Here is a 21476-nt window from a genome sequence, read left to right as displayed (position 1 = left end):
TTATGCATGGACTTGCTTCCATTCAGCTACAAGAGCATTAGTGAGGTTGGGCACTGATGTTGGGCAAATAGGCCTGGCTCGCAGCCGGCGTTCCAATTCATCCCAAAGGAGTTCGATGGGTTTGAGGTCAGGGCTCTGTGCAGGCCAATCAAGTTCTTCCATCTCGACAAACCATTTCTGTATGTACCTTGCTTTGTGCACAGGGGCATTTTCATGCTGAAATACGAAAGGGCCTTGCCCAAACTGTTGCCACAAAGTTGGAAGCACAGAATCATCTAGATTGTAATTGTATGCTACAGTGTTAAGATTTCCCTTCACTGGAATCTTAGACTCGTGTGCTGCTGCTCGGCCATGGAAACCCATTTCCTGAAGCTCCCGACAAACAGTTATTGTGCTGAAGTTGCTTCCAGAGGCAGTTTGGAAGTTGGTAGTGAGTGTTACAACTGAAGACAGACGATTTCCACACGCTACGCGCTTCAGTACTCTGCGGTCCGGTTCTGTGAGCTTGGGTGGCCTATCACTTGGCAACTGAGCCGTTGTTGCTCCTAGACGTTGTTGGGAGGTGGCATCCTATGATGGTGCCACGTTGAAAGTCACTGAGCTCTTCAGTAAGGCCATTCTACGGACAATGTTTGTCTATGGAGATTGCATTGCTGTGTTCTCGATTTTATACACCTGTCAGCACTGGTTGTGGCTAAAATAGCTGAATCCACTCATTTGAAGGGGTGTCCACATACTCTTTTATATACAGTTCTGTGAAAAAGTATTTTCCCCCTTTCAAAAAATGTCTTAACTTTAGCATATATTTGATACTGAATATTAATGGGATAATGGGACCCATGTCATCCAAAAAGTTTGACTTTTCACTCATCTGTCCGTAGAACATTCTTCCATGAGTTTTGATGATCATCCAGGAGCTTCCAAGTGCCTTTTGACAAACTTGAGTAAGAACCTCATACCAACGTTTTTTTATTTGATTTTATTTCACCTTTATTTGACCAGGTTGACCAGTTGAGCATGGTGTTGGTAGTGTGATGATTTGGGGATGCTTTGCTCCCTCAGGACCTGGACGACTTGCCTTAATAGAATGAACCATGAATTCTACTCTGTATCAGAGAATTCTACAGGAGAATGTCAGGCCATCTGTTTGTGAGCTGAAGCTGGAGCACAGCTGGGTCATGCAGCAAGACAATGATCCAAAACACACAATCAAGTCTACATGAAAATTGGTTAAAAAGCAACACACTTGACTTTTTGGAATAGCCTAGTCAAAGTCCAGACCTAATCCCAATTGAGATGTTCTGGCAAGACTTGAAATTGGCAGCTCATGCTTGAAAACACACAAATGTCACTGAGTTATTAAAGCAGTTCTGCATTGAAGAGTGGGCCAAAATCCCTCCACAGCAATGAGACTGATCAACAACTACAGGAAGCATTTGGTTGCAGTCAATTCAGTTAAAGGTGTCTCAACCAGTTATTTAGTGTACGGCGGCAATTCATTTTAATTGTAATTTGTCAACTCAGGTTTATGTAATATTAGGTTTTGATTGAAGATCTGATAACATTCAGCGTCAAAAATTTGCAAAAATAGAGAATATCAGAAAGGGGAAAATACTTTTTCACGACATGGTATTGTGTATGTTGGCAGAAAGCCTGCTTTAGCATTGCTACTTATATTGGCCAAGTAAAACTCTTTTTGATATTAGCCAGGTTACAAAAATGCTTTCATCATTTAAACTATTTTTTCTCTGGGGCCAATTATTTTCCCATTATGAACAGGAGAATTTGTTTGACCTTTTTTCATATTGCGAAAAGGCTGTCCTTAGGGAACTCAATGGATTGAAGAAATTGTACTTTGGCAATGTTTTCATGCATTGTGGCTAGTGGGCCGTAGTGTGATTGATTAATAGTACCTTGTGGAATTACAATAAAGGAACTGATGAGACAAACATTTCAGATATTTGCTTTATGGTAATGCCTAAAAAGACACTACTGAGGACCACAGAATGGCAATATCAGGGCTCCTGCCAACTCTTAACTCTCAGGCACTGTGGATGTACTAAGGTCCCTGATCAGTCTATTATGAAATGTTTTGTATTATTTTTTTATTACTAGGCAAGTCAATTTATATCAAATTCTTATTTACAATGATGGCCTACCCCGGCCAAACCCTAACCCTGACGACGCTGGGCCAATTGTGCACCGCCCAATAGAACTCCCAATCACAGCTGGTTGTGATACAGCCTGGAATCAAACCAGGGTCTGTAGTGATACCTCTAGCACTGAGATGCAGTACCTTAGACCGCTGCACCATTTGGGAGATGAACCACCCCAAGAAAAACCACAACAAAGGAAATAAGAACATTTTGTTTCAAGTAATCAGCAGTTTCAGAAGAGGCGACTAAGACAGAAGACAATGAACAAGACAAGATGGAACTCGGTTTAAAATTAATGTTCAGTGTCATTGAATATTGAACATTGCAGATGAGCCCGAGGTTTGTCTCCTTTATACACAATGGCAGCTCTTTGAAATATAGCCATTGAATCGGAGTGGAGTAGAACATAAACACAAGGACATTGGAATTGCCCTGAGGATGGGGAGGGAGGGCCATGAAATCAAGCTCTAGGGTCCAGTACCATGTCTCACAGGAGAGAGGAAAAATCTCTACAACATGACATTTTCTGCAAGAAATGAATGAAGTTGTATTGCCGTACTAACATGGTCCTTGTAGTAACATAGTTAAGCCCATTAGGGATATGTCTTTAACTATTGTCCTTAAATGTACAATACAAATCTACATTCCAAATGTAGCAAAATGTCTTTGTACCTGTATTTGTCTTTCACCCCATTTAATAAATTGGTCACACTTTACTTTAAGCCAAAAATCATTCATTACTTGTTTTAGGCATATATGAGCCTTTATGATGATGTATTGTAAAGCTTACATAATATGTTACATAATGTTAACTTATGGCTTTAAGTAATGTGTTACAAATGTATTGTATGTCCCTATGTTGGAATATATCCTGTCTTTACCATACATATTGCCATATGTATGAGGATTCTAATGTCTCTCTGCCATTCTGCCAAAGTACTAGGCCTAAACCATGTCTTTGCCAGAAAGGTACTTCTCCTCTCCCTCTCTCCCTCTCTCCAAGTCCTTACCAGGATTAATGTTTCTTGTCCCATCTGCTTCCATGTCATCCTTTTGTCTTTGCACGCCCAGGCCCTTCAGAGGCTGAACAGGAAGAAGAGAAAAAAGGTAGGACAGTGATGATCAAAAAGCAAGTTTTGCTTTTTCACTCACTGGTGTTTTGGTTTTCAAATTCCATATATTGAGATAAATTGATTTTGATTGGTTGTCCTGAGATTCTAAATATTCTGGGCAATTAATTAAATCAGTTAACCTCATGCTGCCTTTCAGGTCAGATGTGACCTCTGGACGTATTTGAAGATGAAAAACACAAACAAACAACATTTTCAACTATTTTGGATTCAAACGTCAGTGGTATAGTATCTGTGTTGGATTCATGTTTTAGAAGATTGTGTAGTATGTAGTATTCATGCACATTCTTCTGGAATGCACATAACAGGAAATATAAATGTTTATTTTCTTAAGATATTGTAAAACATAAAGGTAAACTGTAATCAATGTACTTCAGGATAAAGAGGTTGATTTCCCTTTGATGTCTACATTCTGTAACGAAAATATAAAAAATACAAAACACGCGACAAAACACTTCCAAAAACTCAAACATTTTCCTGTGTGAAGTTGTAATATACTATTCACATTCAAGGACAAGAACAATTTGAAAAAATGTACTACCCAGTGCACTTTGGATGTTTATTGTCCTGTCATGTGAACAGTAAAGGCATTCAGACAAAACATTTCCAGTACCTCACATGTGGAAAAGCACATCATGACTGACATCTGCTGGTGAGGATAAGAAGTCAGATAAAGCAACAACCTAAATGTCAGTCATGCAAAATCAACAACCTGACCAGAGATGCAGCAGGTGCATAGTATTTTAAACAAAATAGAAGTAAATATACATACATATATACAGTACCAGTCAAAAGTTTGGACACACCTACACATTCAAGGGTTTTTCTTTATTTTTAATATTTTCTACATTGTAGAATAATAGTGAAAACATCAACTTTGAAATAACACATATGGAATCATGCAGTAATCAAAATATATTTTATATTTGAGATTATTCAAAGTAGCCACCTTTTGCCTTGATGACAGCTTTGCACATTCTTGCCATTTTCTCAACCAGCTTCATGAGCTAGTCACCTGGAATGCATTTTATTTAACAGGTGTGCCTTGTTAAAAGTTCATTTGTTTGCATTTGAGGCAATCAGCTCTGTTGTGACAAGGTAGGGATGGTATACAGAAGATAGCCCTATTTGGTAAAATACCAAGTCCATGTTGTGACAAGACCAGCTCAACTAAGCAAAGAGAAAGGACAGTTCATGATTACTTTAAGACATGAAGGTCAGTCAATACAGAAAATGTCAACTTTGAAAGTTTCTTCAAGTGCAGTCACAAAAACCATAATGCGCTATGATGAAATTGGCTCTCATGAGGACCGCCACAGGAAAGGAAAACACAGACTTACCAGAGTTCACTAAAATGCCCAGCCTTCAAAATTACATCCCAAATAAATGCTTCACAGAGTTCAAGTAACAGACACATCTCAACATCAACTGTTCAGAGGAGACTGCAGGAATCAGGCCTTCATGGTCAAATTGCTGCAAAGAAATCACTACTAAAGGACACCAATTAGAGGAAGAGACTTGCTTGGGCCAAGAAACACAAGCAATGGACATTAGACCGTGGAAATCTGTCCTTTGGTCTGATGAGTCCAAATTTGAGATTTTGGGTTCCACCCGTCATGTCTTTGTGAGACACAGAGTAGGTGAACGGATGATATCTGCATGTGTGGTTCTCACAATGAAGCATGGAGGAGGTGGTGTGATGGTGTGGGGGTGCTTTGCTGGTGACACTGTCTGTGATTTCTTTAGAATTCAAGACACACTTAACCAGCATGGCTACCACAGCATTCAGCAGTGATACTCCATCCCATCTGGTTTGCGTTTAGTGGGACTATCATTTATATTTCAAACGGACAATGACCCAACACAACTCCAGGCTGTGTAAGGGCTATTTGACCAAGAAGAGAGTGATGGAATGCTGCATCAGATGACCTGGCCTCCACAATCACCCAATGTTTTGGGATGAGTTGAACCGCAGAGGAGCAAAAGCCAAGAAGTGCTCAGCATATGTGAGAATTCTTTCAAGACTATTGGAAAAGCCAAGAGTGCCAAGTGTGCAAAGCTGCCATTTTGGAGAAAAATATATAGAACATTTTTATTTCACCTTTTTATAGCCAGGTAGGCCAGTTAAGAACAAGTTCACATTCACAACTGCACCCTGGCCAAGATAAAGCAAAGGAATCCGACACAAACAACAACAGAGTTACACATGGAATAAACAAATGTGCAGTCAATAACACAATAGAAGAAGTCTATATACAGGGTGTGCAAATGGCGTCAGGAGGTAAGGCAATAAATGCGCCATAGTAGCAAAGTAATTACAATTTAGCAAATTAACACTGGAGTGATAGATGTGCAGATGATGATTTGCAAGTAGAAATACTGGTGTGCAAAAGAGCAAAAAAATTAATAAAAACAATATGGGGATGAGGTAGGTAGTTGGATGGGCTAGTTACAGATGGGCTGTGTACAGCTGCAGCGATCGGTAAGCTGCTCAGATAGCTGATGCTTAAAGTTAGTGAGGGAGATATACGTCTCCAAATTTAGTGATTTTTGCAATTATTCCAGTCATTGGCAGCAGAGAACTGTAAGGAAAGGTGGCCAAAGGAGGTGTTGGCTTTGGAGATGACCAGTGAGATATACCTGCTGGAGCGCGCTATCGGTGGGTGCTGTTATGGTGACCAGTGAGCTGAGATAAGGCGGAGCTTTACCTAGCAAAGACTTATCGATGACCTGGAGCCAGTGGGTCTGGCGACGAATATGTAGCGAGGGCCAGCCGACTAGAGCATACAGGTCGCAGTGGTGGGTGGTATATGGGGCTTTGGTGACAAAACGGATGGCACTGTGATAGACTTCATCCAGTTTGCTAAGTAGAGTGTTGGAGGCTATTTTGTAAATTACATCGCCGATGTTCGAGGATCGGTAGGATAGTCAGTTTTATGAGGGTATGTTTGGCAGCGTGAGTGAAGGAGGCTTTGTTGCGAAATAGGAAGCTGAATCTAGATTTAATTTTGGATTGGAGATGTTTAATTTGAGTCTGGAAGGAGAGTTTACAGTCCAGCCAGTCACCTAGGTATTTGTAGTTGTCCACATATTCTAAGTCAGAACCGTCCAGAGTAGTGATGCTGGCCGGGCGGGCAGGTGCGGGCAGCAATCAGTTGAAAAGCATGCGTTTATAATGAGTAATGTAGGCGTGGCCAAACTTTTGACTGGTACTGTATATATACAGTGCATTCAGAAAGTACTCAGACCCCTTGACTTTTTCCACATTTTGTTACATTACAGCCTTATTCTAAAATTGATTAAATTGTTTTTCCCCCTCATCAATCTACACACAATACCCCATATTGACAAAGCAAAAACAGGTTTTTAGAATTTTTTTCAAATGTATTAAACATAAAAAACTTAAATATCACATTTACATAAGTATTCAGACCATTTACTCAGTACTTTGTTCAAGCACCCTTGGCAGTGATTAAAGAATATTATCCGCACAGAAGAATGGGTGAAACTCCCCAAATACAGGTGTGCCAAGCTTGTAGAGTCTTACCCAAGAAGAATGCTGGCTGTAATCTCTGCCAAAAGTGCTTTAACAAAATACTGAGTAAATGGTCTGAATACTTATGTAAATTTTATTTTATATAGATGTGCTAAAAAATCTAAAAACCCTCTTTTGCTTTGTCATTATGGGGTATTGTGTGTAGATTAATAAGAGGGGGAAACAATATAATCCATTTTAGAATAAGGCTTTAACATAACAAAATGTGGAAAAGGTCAAGGAGTCCCAATACATCCTGAATGTATTGTATTTATATGTCATGATTGAATAATTGATAATTGATTCATGCCATTTTTAAGTGCAGGTCATGTATTGATTCATTGATTGGATTTGTGTTTTTGTAAAACATTTGTTGGGGCTTAATCAGACTTATTTCCCTCTTACTTCTCATATTTTCTCCAGCTGGCATCAAGAAGAGGTCCAAGGTCCCTGGGGTCATGATCACGCAGTTTATAGAGGTTCTACCGGAGGGCAAGAGCACCCCAGACTTCCTTCGCAAACCCATCGCTCTAACCATTCAAGAGGGTGAGCCCCCAGGATGTTTTAGGTTTTCTGTATCAGGCCTAGGCCCTCTCAGTGTTGGTCTATATGCTCAGAGGTGTCATGCCCATAGGGGGCACAGGGGAACGTGTCCCCTAAGATTTGTCAAACATTTTTAAATACATGTTTTTTTTCTTTGTAATACTACACTTAGCTTTTATTAAGTTGGCTTTAGCTAGTCCAGAAAGATTCCCAATCTCCCAAACTCATAACTAGCTACCAAGAAGCCTTTTCATGCTATCAATCAAGTTAGAGTAGCTAGCTTGTCTAACTATCTTAGCTAGCAGGCCTGCTGGTAGACTTGTTGGTAGACTTGAAAAAAGCAAGCAATAACTAAATAAGACTCACATTCCTTTCAATCCTTTTTCACGTTGGGATTGGGGTATTTTATAATGAATCAATGTTTTTGCACATCCTACAGGTAAATTAGCCATTTTCAAAGCCAATGTGTGTGGGGATCCCAAACCAGAGGTGACTTGGGGAAGAGCTAAGGGGGATATGTCAGACACAGAAACATTTCAAAAGAGATATGATGAAGCTACTGGTGAATACACTTTAGAGGTGAGTCTAACCTTATGCACAAGAGTATGCATATAACCTATGAATCTGTTCAGTTGTGATTAAACAGTTCATTTATTTCACCAGATTCACAGAGTGTCTGGAGAGGAGGCAGACACTTACAAATGCTATGCTATCAATGAATATGGCAAGGCTATTTGCACTGCAGCATTGAATGTGATTGAGGGTGAGAATGTTTGTTTCTTTACACTTCATATAACTTACTTGTATGATCAGTTGAGTCCTTGTATTTTGGTGCTAACCCTAAACGTCTGTTATTAGTTGGATTCAAGAAGAAGAAGGCCATGGAGCAGTTAGAAGACATAGGTGGGTATTTTCATTCATTCATCCATCCATCCATCCATGATTAAAGGTTTTTTTTAAACTACAAAAGAGTATTTGGAGAAGGAGATTTTTCAATCCGTGGCCTAATATTTTTACCTGTTCTCTAAAAAAACAGCATTGTTTATGGAAACAATTTTTTAATTTTGAAAGCACATTTAATAATTGCATTTATGTGTTTGCTTACCATGTCATGTGGTACTGTTGATCATTTGCCAACAAGTATCATTTTTAGGATGCAGTCATTCAATAGGTTTTGGCACCAAACATTGGTTTGCTGCTCCACTAGTTTCACTCTGTTAATCATGCTTTTTGTGTTTTAATGTTACTCCTACAAAGTGCACATATATTATTATTAGGATGGCTATTCCTATGTTAAAAGTAATGATTAGAACTTACCTTTGATTCCTCGTAATTTAAGAGGTGAAATATTTGTTCCCTTGTCGTGCTCAGGAAGGGGGCGTGTCAACCAGAACTTCGTTCGTCCATGTGTTCGTCCATCCTTTGTGTTGGGTAATGCCCAGTTGGCTAAATCCCAGTGGGAGAGCAATGTGTACCCTGTTTATTCAATACTTAGGCATGGTTCTACACTAATAATTGAAGTGTGTATTTATGGCAATTGTGTGTGCTTGTATTACCTGAATGTATTTTTGTGGGCCTCTCATGGGCCACAAAATCCATTTTTTTCATTCCATTATTTGTTGATTTGTTGCAATGGTAGGCTTATATTCAAACGTGAAGCCTTGATGGAAACATATGTAAGCTCTGTCATTCCTGTTGCAGCCAGACAGGGGACAGGTTGCTACATGGCTATTATTAAGTCCTTATAATCTTGGTTTAGATTTAGGCTTACTTATTATTTGATTTCTGTCCAGTTTATGTTCCTGTCTGTTCATCGTCACGTTTATTGTTTTGTATTAACGTCATGTAACCCAAAGCCATTCAAATACATTTGTCTTTCAACTTCCGGCTCATTGACAAATGCAAACCATTGTTCAATATGAACTAAAATGGTCATTTTAAATTAAGTAAAATTGTGAGACTTGCTTTAGCTCTTTAAAATTATTTTTGTGGTTGTGGATGACATTTTCAGATTTTGTATTTAAAAAACAGAGAAGAAGACAAAGATTTCATACACCAGCTCTGGAACGGCTTGCGTACCACTGATTTAGACATCACTTCTCACAAGGCCATTTTGTGTGATTCTTTCACAAGACTCTTGACATTAGCCATAGTCATATATAACGTGTAATGGCATAACACAATAGATTACATTAACTGGAATGTTACTCTCACTCCTGGTTAAACAAAAAGAGCTGTGCGCAAACTGGACCCAAAAATATTCTAATGAGTCGCCGCCCCCAACATTTGAATTATCACTCATAGAGCAAAGAACACTTTTGTGAACTGCAAATAATCATTTCAGGGCTCAAAGGGATATTATTTGAGTCATTATGATTCCACATCTTTCCCAAAGAACCCTTGAGGAACCCTATTTTCTTTGTGTATATAGTGCATTTGGAAAGTATTCAGACCCCTTGACTTTTTACACATTTTGTTACGTTACAGCTTTATTCTAAAATGTATTACATTTTTGCAAAATCTCATCAATCTACACGCAATACCCCATAATGACAAAGTAAGAACAGGTTTCAAACATTTTTGCAAATGTATTAACAATAAAAACAGAAATACCTTATTTACATAAGTATTCAGACCCTTTTTTATGAGACTCGAAAATTGAGCTCAGGTGCATCCTGTTTCCATTGAACATCCTTGAGATGTTTCTGCAACTTGATTGGAGTCCACTTGTGGTAAATTAAATTGATTGGACATCATTTGGAAAGGTGCACACACGTCTATATAATGTCCCACATTTGACAGTGCATGTAAGGCCAAAATCCAAGCCATGAGATTGAAGGAATTGTCCATAGAGCTCTGACACAGGATTGTGTCAAGGTACACATCTGGGGAAGGGTACCAAAACATTTCTGCAGCATTGAAGATCCATAACTACACAGTGGCCTCCATCATTCTTAAATGGAAGAAGTTTGGAACCATCAACACCCTTCCTAGAGCTGGCCGCCCGGCCAAACTGAGCACTCGGGGGAGAAGGGCCTTGGTCAGAGCGGTGACCAAGAATCTGATGGTCACTCTGACTGAGCTCCAGAGTTCCTCTGTGGAGATGGGAGAAACTTCCAGAAGGACAACCATCTCTGCAGCACTCCACCAATCAGGCCTTTATTGTAGAGAGACCAGACGGAAGCCACTCCTCACTTAAAGGCACATGACAAGATTCTCTGGTCTGATGAAACCAAGATTGAACTCTTTGGCCTGAATGCAAAGCGTCACATCTTTTGGAACCTGGCGTCATCCCTATGGTGAAGCATGGTGGTGGTAGCATCGTGCTGTGTGGATATTTTTCAGCGGCAGGGACAGGGAGGTGTTAAGAATGAGCTCATAGCCCATAACAAAGAGGGAGACAACAAGGAGATAAAGAAATTACAAACATGTTTATTAAATAAAGTAAACTATATCCAAGTAACAATTGTGTGTAGTCAGTAGTGTAAGTGAGTAGATGGTGATAATGAGGGATGTTGAGAGATGCCAAAACAAAGGAACACAAAGAAGCCCCAAAATGCTACAACCAAAAACAACAGTGTGTCTGCGTGGAGAGAGTCTCCTCAATGTATGGGGGAATTTATCCCCGGGACACACTTCCCATTTCACTGACGACACTCCCAGCTCCGCACTCCGACATCCTATTCAGGAAAACAAGATCAAAGAGAAAGAATTTGGCAGACAGAGTGGGAGGGTCATCACACAGAATTGAGGGATAGATTAACGGAGCAAAGTACAGAGAGATCCTTGATGAAAACCTGCTCCAGAGCGCTCAGGACCTCAGACTGGGGCGACGTTTCACCTTTCAACAGGACAACGACCCTAAGCACACAGCCAAGACAACACAGTAGTGGCTTCGGGACAAGTCTCTGAATGTCCTTGAGTGGCCCAGCCAGGGCCCAGACTTGAATCCAATCGAACATCTCTGAAGAGAATACAGGTGTGCCACGCTTGTAGAGTCATATCCAAGAAGACTCTAGGCTGTAATCGCTGCCAAAGGTGCTTCAACAAGTACTGAGTAAATGGTCTGAATGCTTATGTAAATGTAATATTGTAATATTTCAGTTTATTTTTTATAAATTCGCAAAAAAATCTAAAAACCTATTTTTGCTTTGCCATTATGGGGTATTGTGTGTAGATTGATGGGGGGGGGACGATTTAATTAATTTTAGAATAAGGCAGTAACTAAACAAAACCTAGAAAAAGTCAAAGGGTCTGAATACTTTTCGAATGCACTGTATTTACTTTGTACATATTTGACATACTTTTGCTACTGCTTATTTACCTACATCACATTAAACAGTAACCACCTCACCATGGGCATTGCACAACTACTCTAAAGCTACACTGGAGCAGTGAGAAAACAGTATGTTATTTATCTGCTACATTGGAATCAATACTTTTTGCTGAGGTGAGTAGAGTGACGCATTTTATCCTGTTCTCGGGTGTGAGCTGCATGTTGAAATCTAGAACCAAAGCGTAATCTTGCGAAGCCGATGGGCATACACCTGTTTTCATTTAAATGAATATGATGTATCCTGCTCTGCAAACATGAATCTGGTTTAGCTGCCCTGTTACCATCTAGTTTCCTCCTTACTGAACCCTCCACCACCAATAGCACCATTTTTAGAAATTTGGATACATACTCCCCAATAGATCATCCATACTGTAGATGTTCAAACTATCAAACTCCGGGTAGTGAGTAGTTGGTTGAATAGTTTGTTGACAGTTAGTTGAACATCTATTTGGGTCTATCCAAATAAGGTGTTACTAGACCCAGATATTTAATGTGACTACCCACTGGGCACAGACATCAGTTCAACATTTAGTTTGATTTACATTTGTTTGAGTTGTCAGCTAATGTGAATTCAACATGAAATTCCCCCCAAAAGATTACATTTGCTTACATTGATAACTTTTTGCAAATCCAATCAGTTTTCCATGTTGATTCAACATCATCACATTTGTTTATTTTGTCAAAATAATGTGGGAGCAACGTTGATTCAACTAGTTTTTGCCCAGTGAGTATTCTGCAGTGGAGCCTAGTATGAGGAGATATAGCACGACTTGCTCATTGTATTGGCTGGAATGGAGTAAATGGAAAGTGGTTTCCATATGTTTGAGGTGATTGATACGGTTCCATTTATTCCATTCCAGCCAATACAATGAGCCCATCCTCCTATAGTTCTCCCACCAGACTCCAATGATATCTTCTCACTTTACATTAAGTTGGGTAACATTGAGCGTCCTTTATTTTGTTTAGGTTCAGTAGATCCAGCAGAGTTCAGGAAATTGCTCAGAAAAAGGTAAGATATGAGACGATCATGATATCATGATATCAGTAACCAAACCCTTCTATTTACATTACATGTATTTGTAAACAGGGACCTCTGTGCCTGACAAAACAGTGCGATGGGATGACCACAATGCTTACGGTTTTGCAATGAAGGTCTATACTAGCCTCAGCAGCATTCTGTAGGGTATTGACTTCAATACAAAACCTATGAGGCTCATGGTTCTCAGCCCCTTCCATAGACTTCCACAGTAATCTATCAGAGTTCTTGCAGCATGAACTGACATGTTTTCCACCCAATCAAAGGATCAGAGCATGAATCTAGTACTAAAAGCATATGCTACAGCTAGCTAGCCCTGCAGTGCATGAAATGTGGTGAGTAGTTGACTCAAAGACAGAGAAAGTCAATATTTGAACAGTTTTGAACAAATTAATTTATTCCATAGTAGCTAGCTAACAGAGAGGGATGCTATGTTAGCTAGCTGGCTATGGCTATCCAACACTGGAATGCTACCAAAATAAGCTTTTGGTTTTATTCATTTATTGCCACCGGAGCCCGCCAGTGTAACTGCTAAACTGATTGCTGCTGAGTACACTTTACTGCATGATTGAGCGACTTTACTAACGTGTTAGTTCTTGTAGCTATGTTGACTATGACCTGACAATGATGTAGGCTGTGTGTAATAGTTAGCGGTCAGGATATGAAGGTTTGACTTGGAAAGGTTTTCATTCTTAAACTTTCATTCACAGTTTAGTTTGTAGCAAACTCATGATGGGTACAGGGACAATTCTAGTATCATGTAGTAACCTAAACCTATCGATGTTACATTGAGCTAGGTGAATGGAATATGAATGACAGTCATCCAATATGCTGTACTAGAAAAAAGGCCATGCTAATAAAGCAAAAATCATCCTAATCATTTTAAATGTCAACGACCACCATTGACGAAGATCCTACAGAATATGGTATATGGTTTTGTACCAATACTCAAGCCATGCTTCTGTCATGTTTCAACCAGGAAGGGAGTGGACAAAGAGGAAGCCGTGAAAGAACCTGGAGAAATCGATGAAAGGTTCTGGGAAATCATCATGAGTGCAGACAGGAAGGACTATGAACGAATCTGCGCTGAGTTTGGTGTCAAAGACTTCCGTGTAATGCTGAAGAAACTCAGTGAGAAGAAAAAGGAGAGACAGGAGGAACAGGCCCAGGTTTGAGAATTGGGCACATTCAGTATGTGCAAAACGTCTTCTGTGTGTACTGTTTTTGGTCATATAATGTAGCTCATGGCTAGTGTGAAAACCTACATGACCACTATGAACCTCATGATTCATAGTGTCTGAAATTAATTTAAGTGTAACTAGTTAACTACATTAAGTCATTGTGGCAATAGCCTTAACCTATCATTTCATCCTCGTGATTTTAAACTCCATTTCTCTCCACTCCCCTCCCTCTCATCCATTATTTTCTCTCCACCCTTTTCCTCATGGTGATCTTCCAAACCATCTGCCATCCCTTCCTCAGTATATTGAGACCATCAATAACCTGAAACATATTGATATTAAAGGAGTAGGCATTGCTTCGTTTGAGTTTGACCTTGAGCTCAAAGACCTCTCCAGTAGGATTTTCCTCTACAAGGTGAGACATCTAGAAGTTGACCTCAGATTCAGATTCCACATTAGGCAAAGGTATCATTATACATAATTTAGCTTTTATCTCAACTTACACAACAAACTTGTCATTCAACATTGTACAGCATTTTAATGGATGACAACTGCCTTAAAGGAAAGACTGACATTGCACAATTAAAACAGAATTTGTCACCTTCTTTCTTGTAAGGCAGTAGTATCTCCTTTAAATTTCTCACCCAAAGTTCCAGGCATATAATTACATTTTCTATGGTTCCAGAGTAACTTCATCCCGTTATCATTTTTCCATGATATCCATGTCAAAACATGTAAATTGTCATACATCCCATCAACTATGAGGATTTTAGTTTTGTCTTTTTTTAAAATGTTGAAATGAACTGAATTTGAACTCATATCTGATAGTAGCTGTCACTGTGTGTCATCTTGCAGGATGGTGTAATGATTCCCTATAGTGATGAAGAAGAAATGAAACACAGCTTAAAGACTGTTGGGAAGAAGTTAATCTTCAGTGTGCGGGACCTTAAGGCAGAGGATGCTGGGCTCTATCAGGTGGATGTTGAGGAGGTCAATCTGTTCTCTACAGACTTCAAGAGTAAGATGACCACAGAGTGATTATGAATAGCATTCCTTTTTGATAGAAGATAATAAACTGTCCTTATTTATTCCCATGAGCTTGTTCCATTTGCCCTTTTACTCCCAGTTCCCACAGTGGATTTCATTGTCAAGATCCAGGAGGTGAAGGCCAAGGAGAGAGAGGATGCTATGTTTGAGTGTGTCCTGTCACAACCCTGTCCCAGAATCAAATGGATGGGCAAGAATGCCACTCTGGAGGAGGGAGAGAAATACACCATAACTGTATCCGAAGACAAGCTGATCCACAGACTGCTAATAAAGGACTGTAGCCAGCTGGACAAGGGTATCTACTCTGCTGCGGCAGGAATCAAGACATGCAGTGCCTGGCTGATAGTGGAAGGTAACATTACATCTTCATATCTTGCACAATATGTAATGTTTCAGATGAAGGAAACAGCAGATTGATTCATTTTTGGTTGAACAACAGATACTATTCACCTCGCTAACTCAGTTCTGGTCTCATGACAGATTTGAGAGGTACTATGTCTTCTCAACACTTATCGAAATGTTCCATATCAATAATCATTTTAATAACCATGCTCACTGAGCACCTTGTACAGTATTCCCCTATCGCTCCCTTTCTCTCACCCGCTCTCTTTCTCTCTCAGCTGACAGCGACCCTGCTTCCCATGGTAAAAAGAAGACGCGAAAAACAACCCAGGCTGGTGGAACAGGGTTGGATCTGGGGAAACTGGCTCAAGAGCAGCAGGAAAAACTGGCGAAGGAAAGGCAGGAGCAGATCGATGCTGCAAACAAGGCCAGAGCGGAAGAGGAGAGGCTTGCCCGAGAGGCACTCCTGGCACCCCCTCTTCCTGATACTGGGGATGGAGACAGTGGGGAAGGCGGAGACAGTGGGGAAGGCAAAGACACCGGAGATGGAAAAAACAAGTCTGAAAGTGGATCAAACAAATCCAAAGATGGTGGCAAATCAGTTGGCGAAATGAAAGACTCTGAAAAGGAAGGAGATGACAAGAAGAACAAGAAATCCACTGATGATTCTGACAAAGGCAAAGGTAAGACGAATGATAGCCCTATTATAAACACATTGGACATATAGGGTCGACTTTGAAAAATATGGTATAATGAAAAGGATAACACATTGTCACAACATCCTATGTTAATAGAAATGTACAATATGTATTCAGGTGTATAATGGTTTATGCATTTTTGACGATATTTCAAATTGACAACTGATACAATAATTACTGATAGGATCATCAAACAATGGCATTGACCCAAATGCAAACGGGGAAGGCGATGGAGACAGTAAGGGACGTAAGGGCCGTACTGGTCCACTTATACCAGACACAGTCATTGGTAAGAAACACACTGAGACACCTTGGCTACTGCATGGAGGTAGTCTCTAAAATCTCAGATGCATCTTAATGAATTAACAAGTCACCTTAGGATTGCATTAAATGATAAACACTAAAAAAACATTTTACTTTATTTACATTTTCTACATTTTAACATAACTTACAGTAATTTAACTTAGAGTAACATGCAGTAATAAACTCACAGTATCATTTGTATTCCACTTGACATCAAGTGATTAACCAGAATTGCAGTTTACTTAACCACAGTTAACAAGCAAAATACATTTGATAAAACCCACCTTAAAATAGTACACGAATGTCAAAAATAGTAAATACTTGAAATATTGAATCTCATGCATGAAATTATAAACATTTGTTTAACAGTTTCTTCTGTCCACAACGGTATGTTATGTCTCGTTGACTTATTCAAGTCTGTGTAGAACATTTGTTCTTGTTAGTAACACTTTACATGAAGGAATGACTTACCTAAAAGTATTTTAAAGGTTGTGTAAGTAGTTTATACTATATCATCTATATAAACAAATAATTAACCATTAATAAACAACTTGTAAACCCCTTTTTAAAAATAAGTTTATGTATGTAAAAATCAAAGATGCTGAGAAGGAAAGAGATGACAAGTACAAGAAATCCACTGATGTTTCGGACAAAGGCAAAGGTAAGACAAATGATATCTCGATTATAAACACATTGGACACATGTTATATACTGTACTTGAAAAGATCATGTATATAGACGACATAGAAAAATAATGTATAATGAAAAGGATAACACATTGGCACAACATCCTACATTAATAAGAATGTACAATATGTATTCAGGTCTACTGTATAATGGTTTATGCATTTTTTACAATATTTCAAACTGATATAATAATTGCTGATAGGAGCATCAAACAATGACATTGACCCAAATGCAAACGGGGAAGGCGATGGAGACAGTAAGGGACGTAAGGGCCAAACTGGTCCACTTATACCAGACACAGTCATTGGTAAGAAACACACTGAGACACCTTGGCTACTGCATGGAGGTAGTCTCTAAAATCTCAGATGCATCTTAATGAATTAACAAGTCACCTTGGGATTGCATTAAATGATAAAAATGGAGAGAAAAACGGAAAATGTTCTTTTAATTTGTCAACATTTGAACTAACCGTACAGTAATTTAACTTAGAGTAACATGCAGTAATACAGTTACAGTATCATTTGTATTCCACTTGACATCAAGTGGTTAAACAGTATGCAGTTTACTTAACCATAGTTTTAACAAGCAACATGTATTTTATAAATAAATTAAAACTAAAAATAGTATATAGTTAAAATATTGAATCTCATGCATTATTAACAAGTTCTTCTGTTCACATGTGTATGTTATCTCTCTGTGACTTATTCAAGTCTGTTCGTATAGAACAGTTTGTTCTTATTAGTAGCACTTTTAACAACCCGTTTAATAACTCTTAAGGGGCTGTTTTGGACCTGGTACCGGGTCCAGACAGTTTGGTTACCTCCCACTCCTTGCTTTGGCCATATTCATAGAGTATGCATTGTAGGTAAAGTCACAAAAAGCTCAAACTTTTAGTGTGTATGGAAAAGGTACACCCTAATGGTCATTGTAAAGCAGTGGTCACCAACAGGTCGATTGCGATCTCCAAGGCCTTTCTAGCCAATCGCCAAACATTTCTGTAAAAACCCAACGATAAAGCCTTGTGTTACTATTTTTTTGTATTAGTCTCGAGCTGTTGGGGGTAGGTGCAGCCAATTCAGAAGCCCTGCGCGCCGGGTAAGCAAACTGTTGCAATTTCATGTGTCTGAAGGTACAAACTCTGCCTTCCCGGTGGGCCTGGAGAGGAAATCAAGTACATTATGCTACCGCTGGCCAATCAGATTGTTCAGATATCCGAGTCTGCAGTAACGTAGCAGGCATAAAAGAAAGCTACGACAAAATTGATACTGTGAGATTTCAAAACTTTTAAAAACATGGCTAGAGAGAGACTGTCAACGAATAAAGCAAAGAACTGCTGTTTTTTTGAGTGAGTTCATGTTTATTAACACTTTGTGTTCAACACTTTTATAAGCCATAAAATGCGCGTTCTTCCTATTTCCACTCAGCGCTACAACAAGCAGTGCAGCAGTAATGAATGATTAGGAAAGTATTGTTGTTGTTATTGCGTTGTTGTTATTGTAACGAACCTGGTTTTATAAGCGCGGAAATCGACTCTGCCGCACGAGCATGCTTTTGCGGCACAGTCGATAGCGCGCCGGACCTCGGGCTAGAAGGTCGAGGGTCCGAGACCTGCTCCCTGCTGTTTCATTACATTGGTGTCAGAAGTGATCGGACCTTCCATCCACGACAGTGCGTGTGCCGGTGAGCGCGTTCCTGTAATACGTAGAGTCGCAAGTTTGCGCGAGGACGCGCTCTTTGAAAGGAGGGAGTAGTGTAACGACCCTAGGTTTATAAGCGCTGAAATCGACTGCTGCACGAGCATGATTTTGCAGCACAGTCGGTAGCGTGCAGGACCTTGGGCTAGAAGCGAGACCTGCTCCCTGATGTTTCATTACATTATTATTAGCGGCTTGGGTCTTTTTTAATTTCAAGGAATATTTCACTTTCTCTGTTCATATGAGTAACAACATGAATTTGTGTATGAGGCAGAAATAATATGGTGCGACTCCAGTTTCGCCATCAGCTGGAAGGGTGTCCCTTTTTGGTCAGTGTCAGTGGAGGAAAGGGAGAGCGGAGTGTGTTGAGAGACGGACCCTACACGGAACCCACGCTTGCGCCATCATGCATAAGTGTATTTTGTCCCCCCACACCAAACGCAATCACGGCATGCAGGTTAAAATATCAAAACAAACTCTAAACCAATTATATTAATTTGGGGAAAAGTCGAAAAGCATGAAACATTTATGGCAATTTAGCTAGCGAGCTTGCACTTGCTAGCTAATTTGTTCTGGGATATAAACATTGAGTTGTTATTTTACCTGAAATGTACAAGGTCCTCTACTCCGACAATTAATCCACACATAAAACTGATTTTTTGGGGTATAACCAATGAGGAGATTGCACGTGGGTACCTGCTTGTATAAACCAATGAGGAGATGGGAGAGGCACGACTTGCAGCACGATCTGTGTCACAAATAGTCCTGCCTCTCCCATCTCCTTATTGGTTGATAGAAGTAGGTACCCACGTGCCATCTCCTCATTGGTTATAACCACGTGGGTGACTGAAAGACGACCGAAGTCAGTGGCGGTAATGCACCTAATTTAGGAAAGTTGCCAATCTCAATATAAAGAGAAGAAAAAGCCTGGAAGGAGGAGAGATGACTAGAAACGATTCGGTTGACCGTTTTATGTGTGGATTAAGTGGCGGAGTAGAGGATGTGCATTTCAGTTAAAATAACAACTCAATGTTAATATCTCAGGACAAATTAGCTAGCAACATAAATGTTTAATGCTTTTCGACTTGTCCCCAAATTAATGTAATTGGTTCAGAGTTTGTTTGGATATTTTAACCTGCGTGTCGTGATCGCGTTTGGTGTGGGGGGACAAAATGCTTTTATGCACGTGTAACAGTATAACTTTAGTCCATCCCCTCGCCGGGCTCGAACCAGGGACCCTCTGCACACATCAATAACAGTCACCCACGAAACATCGTTACCCATCGCTCCACAAAAGCCACGGCCCTTGCAGAGCAAGGGGAACCACTACTTTAAGGTCTCAAAGCGAGTGATGTCACCGATTGAAATGCTATTAGCGCGCAACACCGCTAACTAGCTAGCCATTTCACATCGGTTACACACGATGGCGCACGCACGCAGAGGTTTGGGTTCCGTGGGATCCGTGTTTTATTAGTCTGCTGCTCTCTCCCTCTGCTGAGACTGACCATCAGATACAGGCACCATCAGCCCAGTAAAATAAAAAGCAAATTATTTAAATGTATGCTCACTCAGCTGTGCCTCACAAGTAATACAGCAATGGCTCTATTAACGGTGTGATCATATAGCCTACCTCAAATTTTGAAATACTGTATTTTTATTTATTTTTCCGAAAAACAATGCATTGTAGGTAAATGCAGGTAAATTCAAGCAAAGCCAGTATGCGGTGAAAATGTATTGGGCCTATAGCTTACTGCACAAACCTCATTGCTACAGTACTGTTTTTAATTGGTTAATGTTGCATAGGCTTACATTTTTTAAGTCATGTTAATAAACAATCATAGCTGTAGTTCTTGGCATGCATTTTGACTCAGAAAGTGTTCTTGACTCAGAAAAGGTTGGTGACCACTGTTGTAAAGAAATGCATTTCCTTCTCCATCCACATTATCTAAAATGCATCCTCCGCATGTGCTGTTGATCTCTCTCACTCGTTTACAATAGGAAAAGTGAATGGGAAAATACTTTGCAGTTTCCTCACCTGTTTATGTCTTATTCCTGAAAGCCGTGATTGCTAGGGTCGTTTTAATATGTCAGGCTTGAAAATCCGTTCGGCCATTTTGGCACAGTGACACATTACCCAAACCAGACGCAACTGGTTTCAAGAGGCCAAGAGACATCTTGTGATCAACTAGTGTCATCTAGTGGACGAACTGGGAATCAGACAGGGGATATATTTACATCAATGGATAGGTAGAGGCTTTAGCTTTCTCCTCATATATATATCATTCCAGTAAGACAACTAATTATTCCTATAAGATGAAAAATGACATTTCACAAGCCCTGCACTTTTGAAACGGCTGTGTTCCTATTTATCCTTTTGGAACAGTATTTTATGAAAAAACCTAGACTTTCAAATGTATTATTCTCCAACATTTGACAATTGGAATCCCACAGTTCTTACCTTTCTAACAGTACTAAGCATGTAGTATACAATATTGTGTAGTTTAGAAAATGCCACCAGAGGGTGTTAAAGTTGAACAGATTAAGGAATACTTATCTTAAGGTATTTTAAAAGGTTTATAGGTAGTTTATAAGCTGTTGTAGATAGTTTATAAATCAGTAATGATACATTGGTAGAAATTGTGCTTCTCATTTATCTGCTAGACAAATACTGAGCTTATATGACAGCACTGGCTTTACTCACATTTATAATCAATAACATTGCAGTCATATATTAGCTCATTATTTGGCCAGTACCAAAATAACCATTGTGTTATAACTGTATAACAGA

The 21476-nt window shown here is 39.6% G+C and overlaps 1 protein-coding gene across 16 annotated transcripts in view; it reads left to right on the top strand.

Annotated features, from left to right (window-relative positions):
• Positions 1-21476, top strand: part of LOC124032046 (immunoglobulin-like and fibronectin type III domain-containing protein 1) — a 45284-nt gene that overhangs the window by 5218 nt on the left and 18590 nt on the right. For 5 of the 16 annotated variants that reach the window (XM_046344059.1, XM_046344056.1, XM_046344049.1 and 2 more), the window contains exons 3-17: positions 3228-3263; positions 7245-7367; positions 7804-7943; positions 8028-8127; positions 8223-8267; positions 8736-8795; positions 12667-12709; positions 13716-13905; positions 14219-14332; positions 14773-14935; positions 15044-15316; positions 15585-15989; positions 16189-16293; positions 16906-16968; positions 17197-17301. In XM_046344059.1, coding sequence (XP_046200015.1) covers positions 3228-3263; positions 7245-7367; positions 7804-7943; positions 8028-8127; positions 8223-8267; positions 8736-8795; positions 12667-12709; positions 13716-13905; positions 14219-14332; positions 14773-14935; positions 15044-15316; positions 15585-15989; positions 16189-16293; positions 16906-16968; positions 17197-17301 — 1965 coding nt within the window. The remainder of the gene's footprint in view (positions 1-3227; positions 3264-7244; positions 7368-7803; positions 7944-8027; positions 8128-8222; positions 8268-8735; positions 8796-12666; positions 12710-13715; positions 13906-14218; positions 14333-14772; positions 14936-15043; positions 15317-15584; positions 15990-16188; positions 16294-16905; positions 16969-17196; positions 17302-21476) is intronic. The other 11 variants (XM_046344061.1, XM_046344058.1, XM_046344055.1 and 8 more) reach the window with 6 other exon arrangements.

This window comes from Oncorhynchus gorbuscha, linkage group LG03 (assembly GCF_021184085.1).
Source record: "Oncorhynchus gorbuscha isolate QuinsamMale2020 ecotype Even-year linkage group LG03, OgorEven_v1.0, whole genome shotgun sequence".
Classification (NCBI taxonomy): Eukaryota; Metazoa; Chordata; class Actinopteri; order Salmoniformes; family Salmonidae; genus Oncorhynchus; species Oncorhynchus gorbuscha.
The sequence above is the reverse complement of the archived record's forward strand: the minus strand, read 5'-3'. Positions and strand labels throughout refer to the sequence as shown.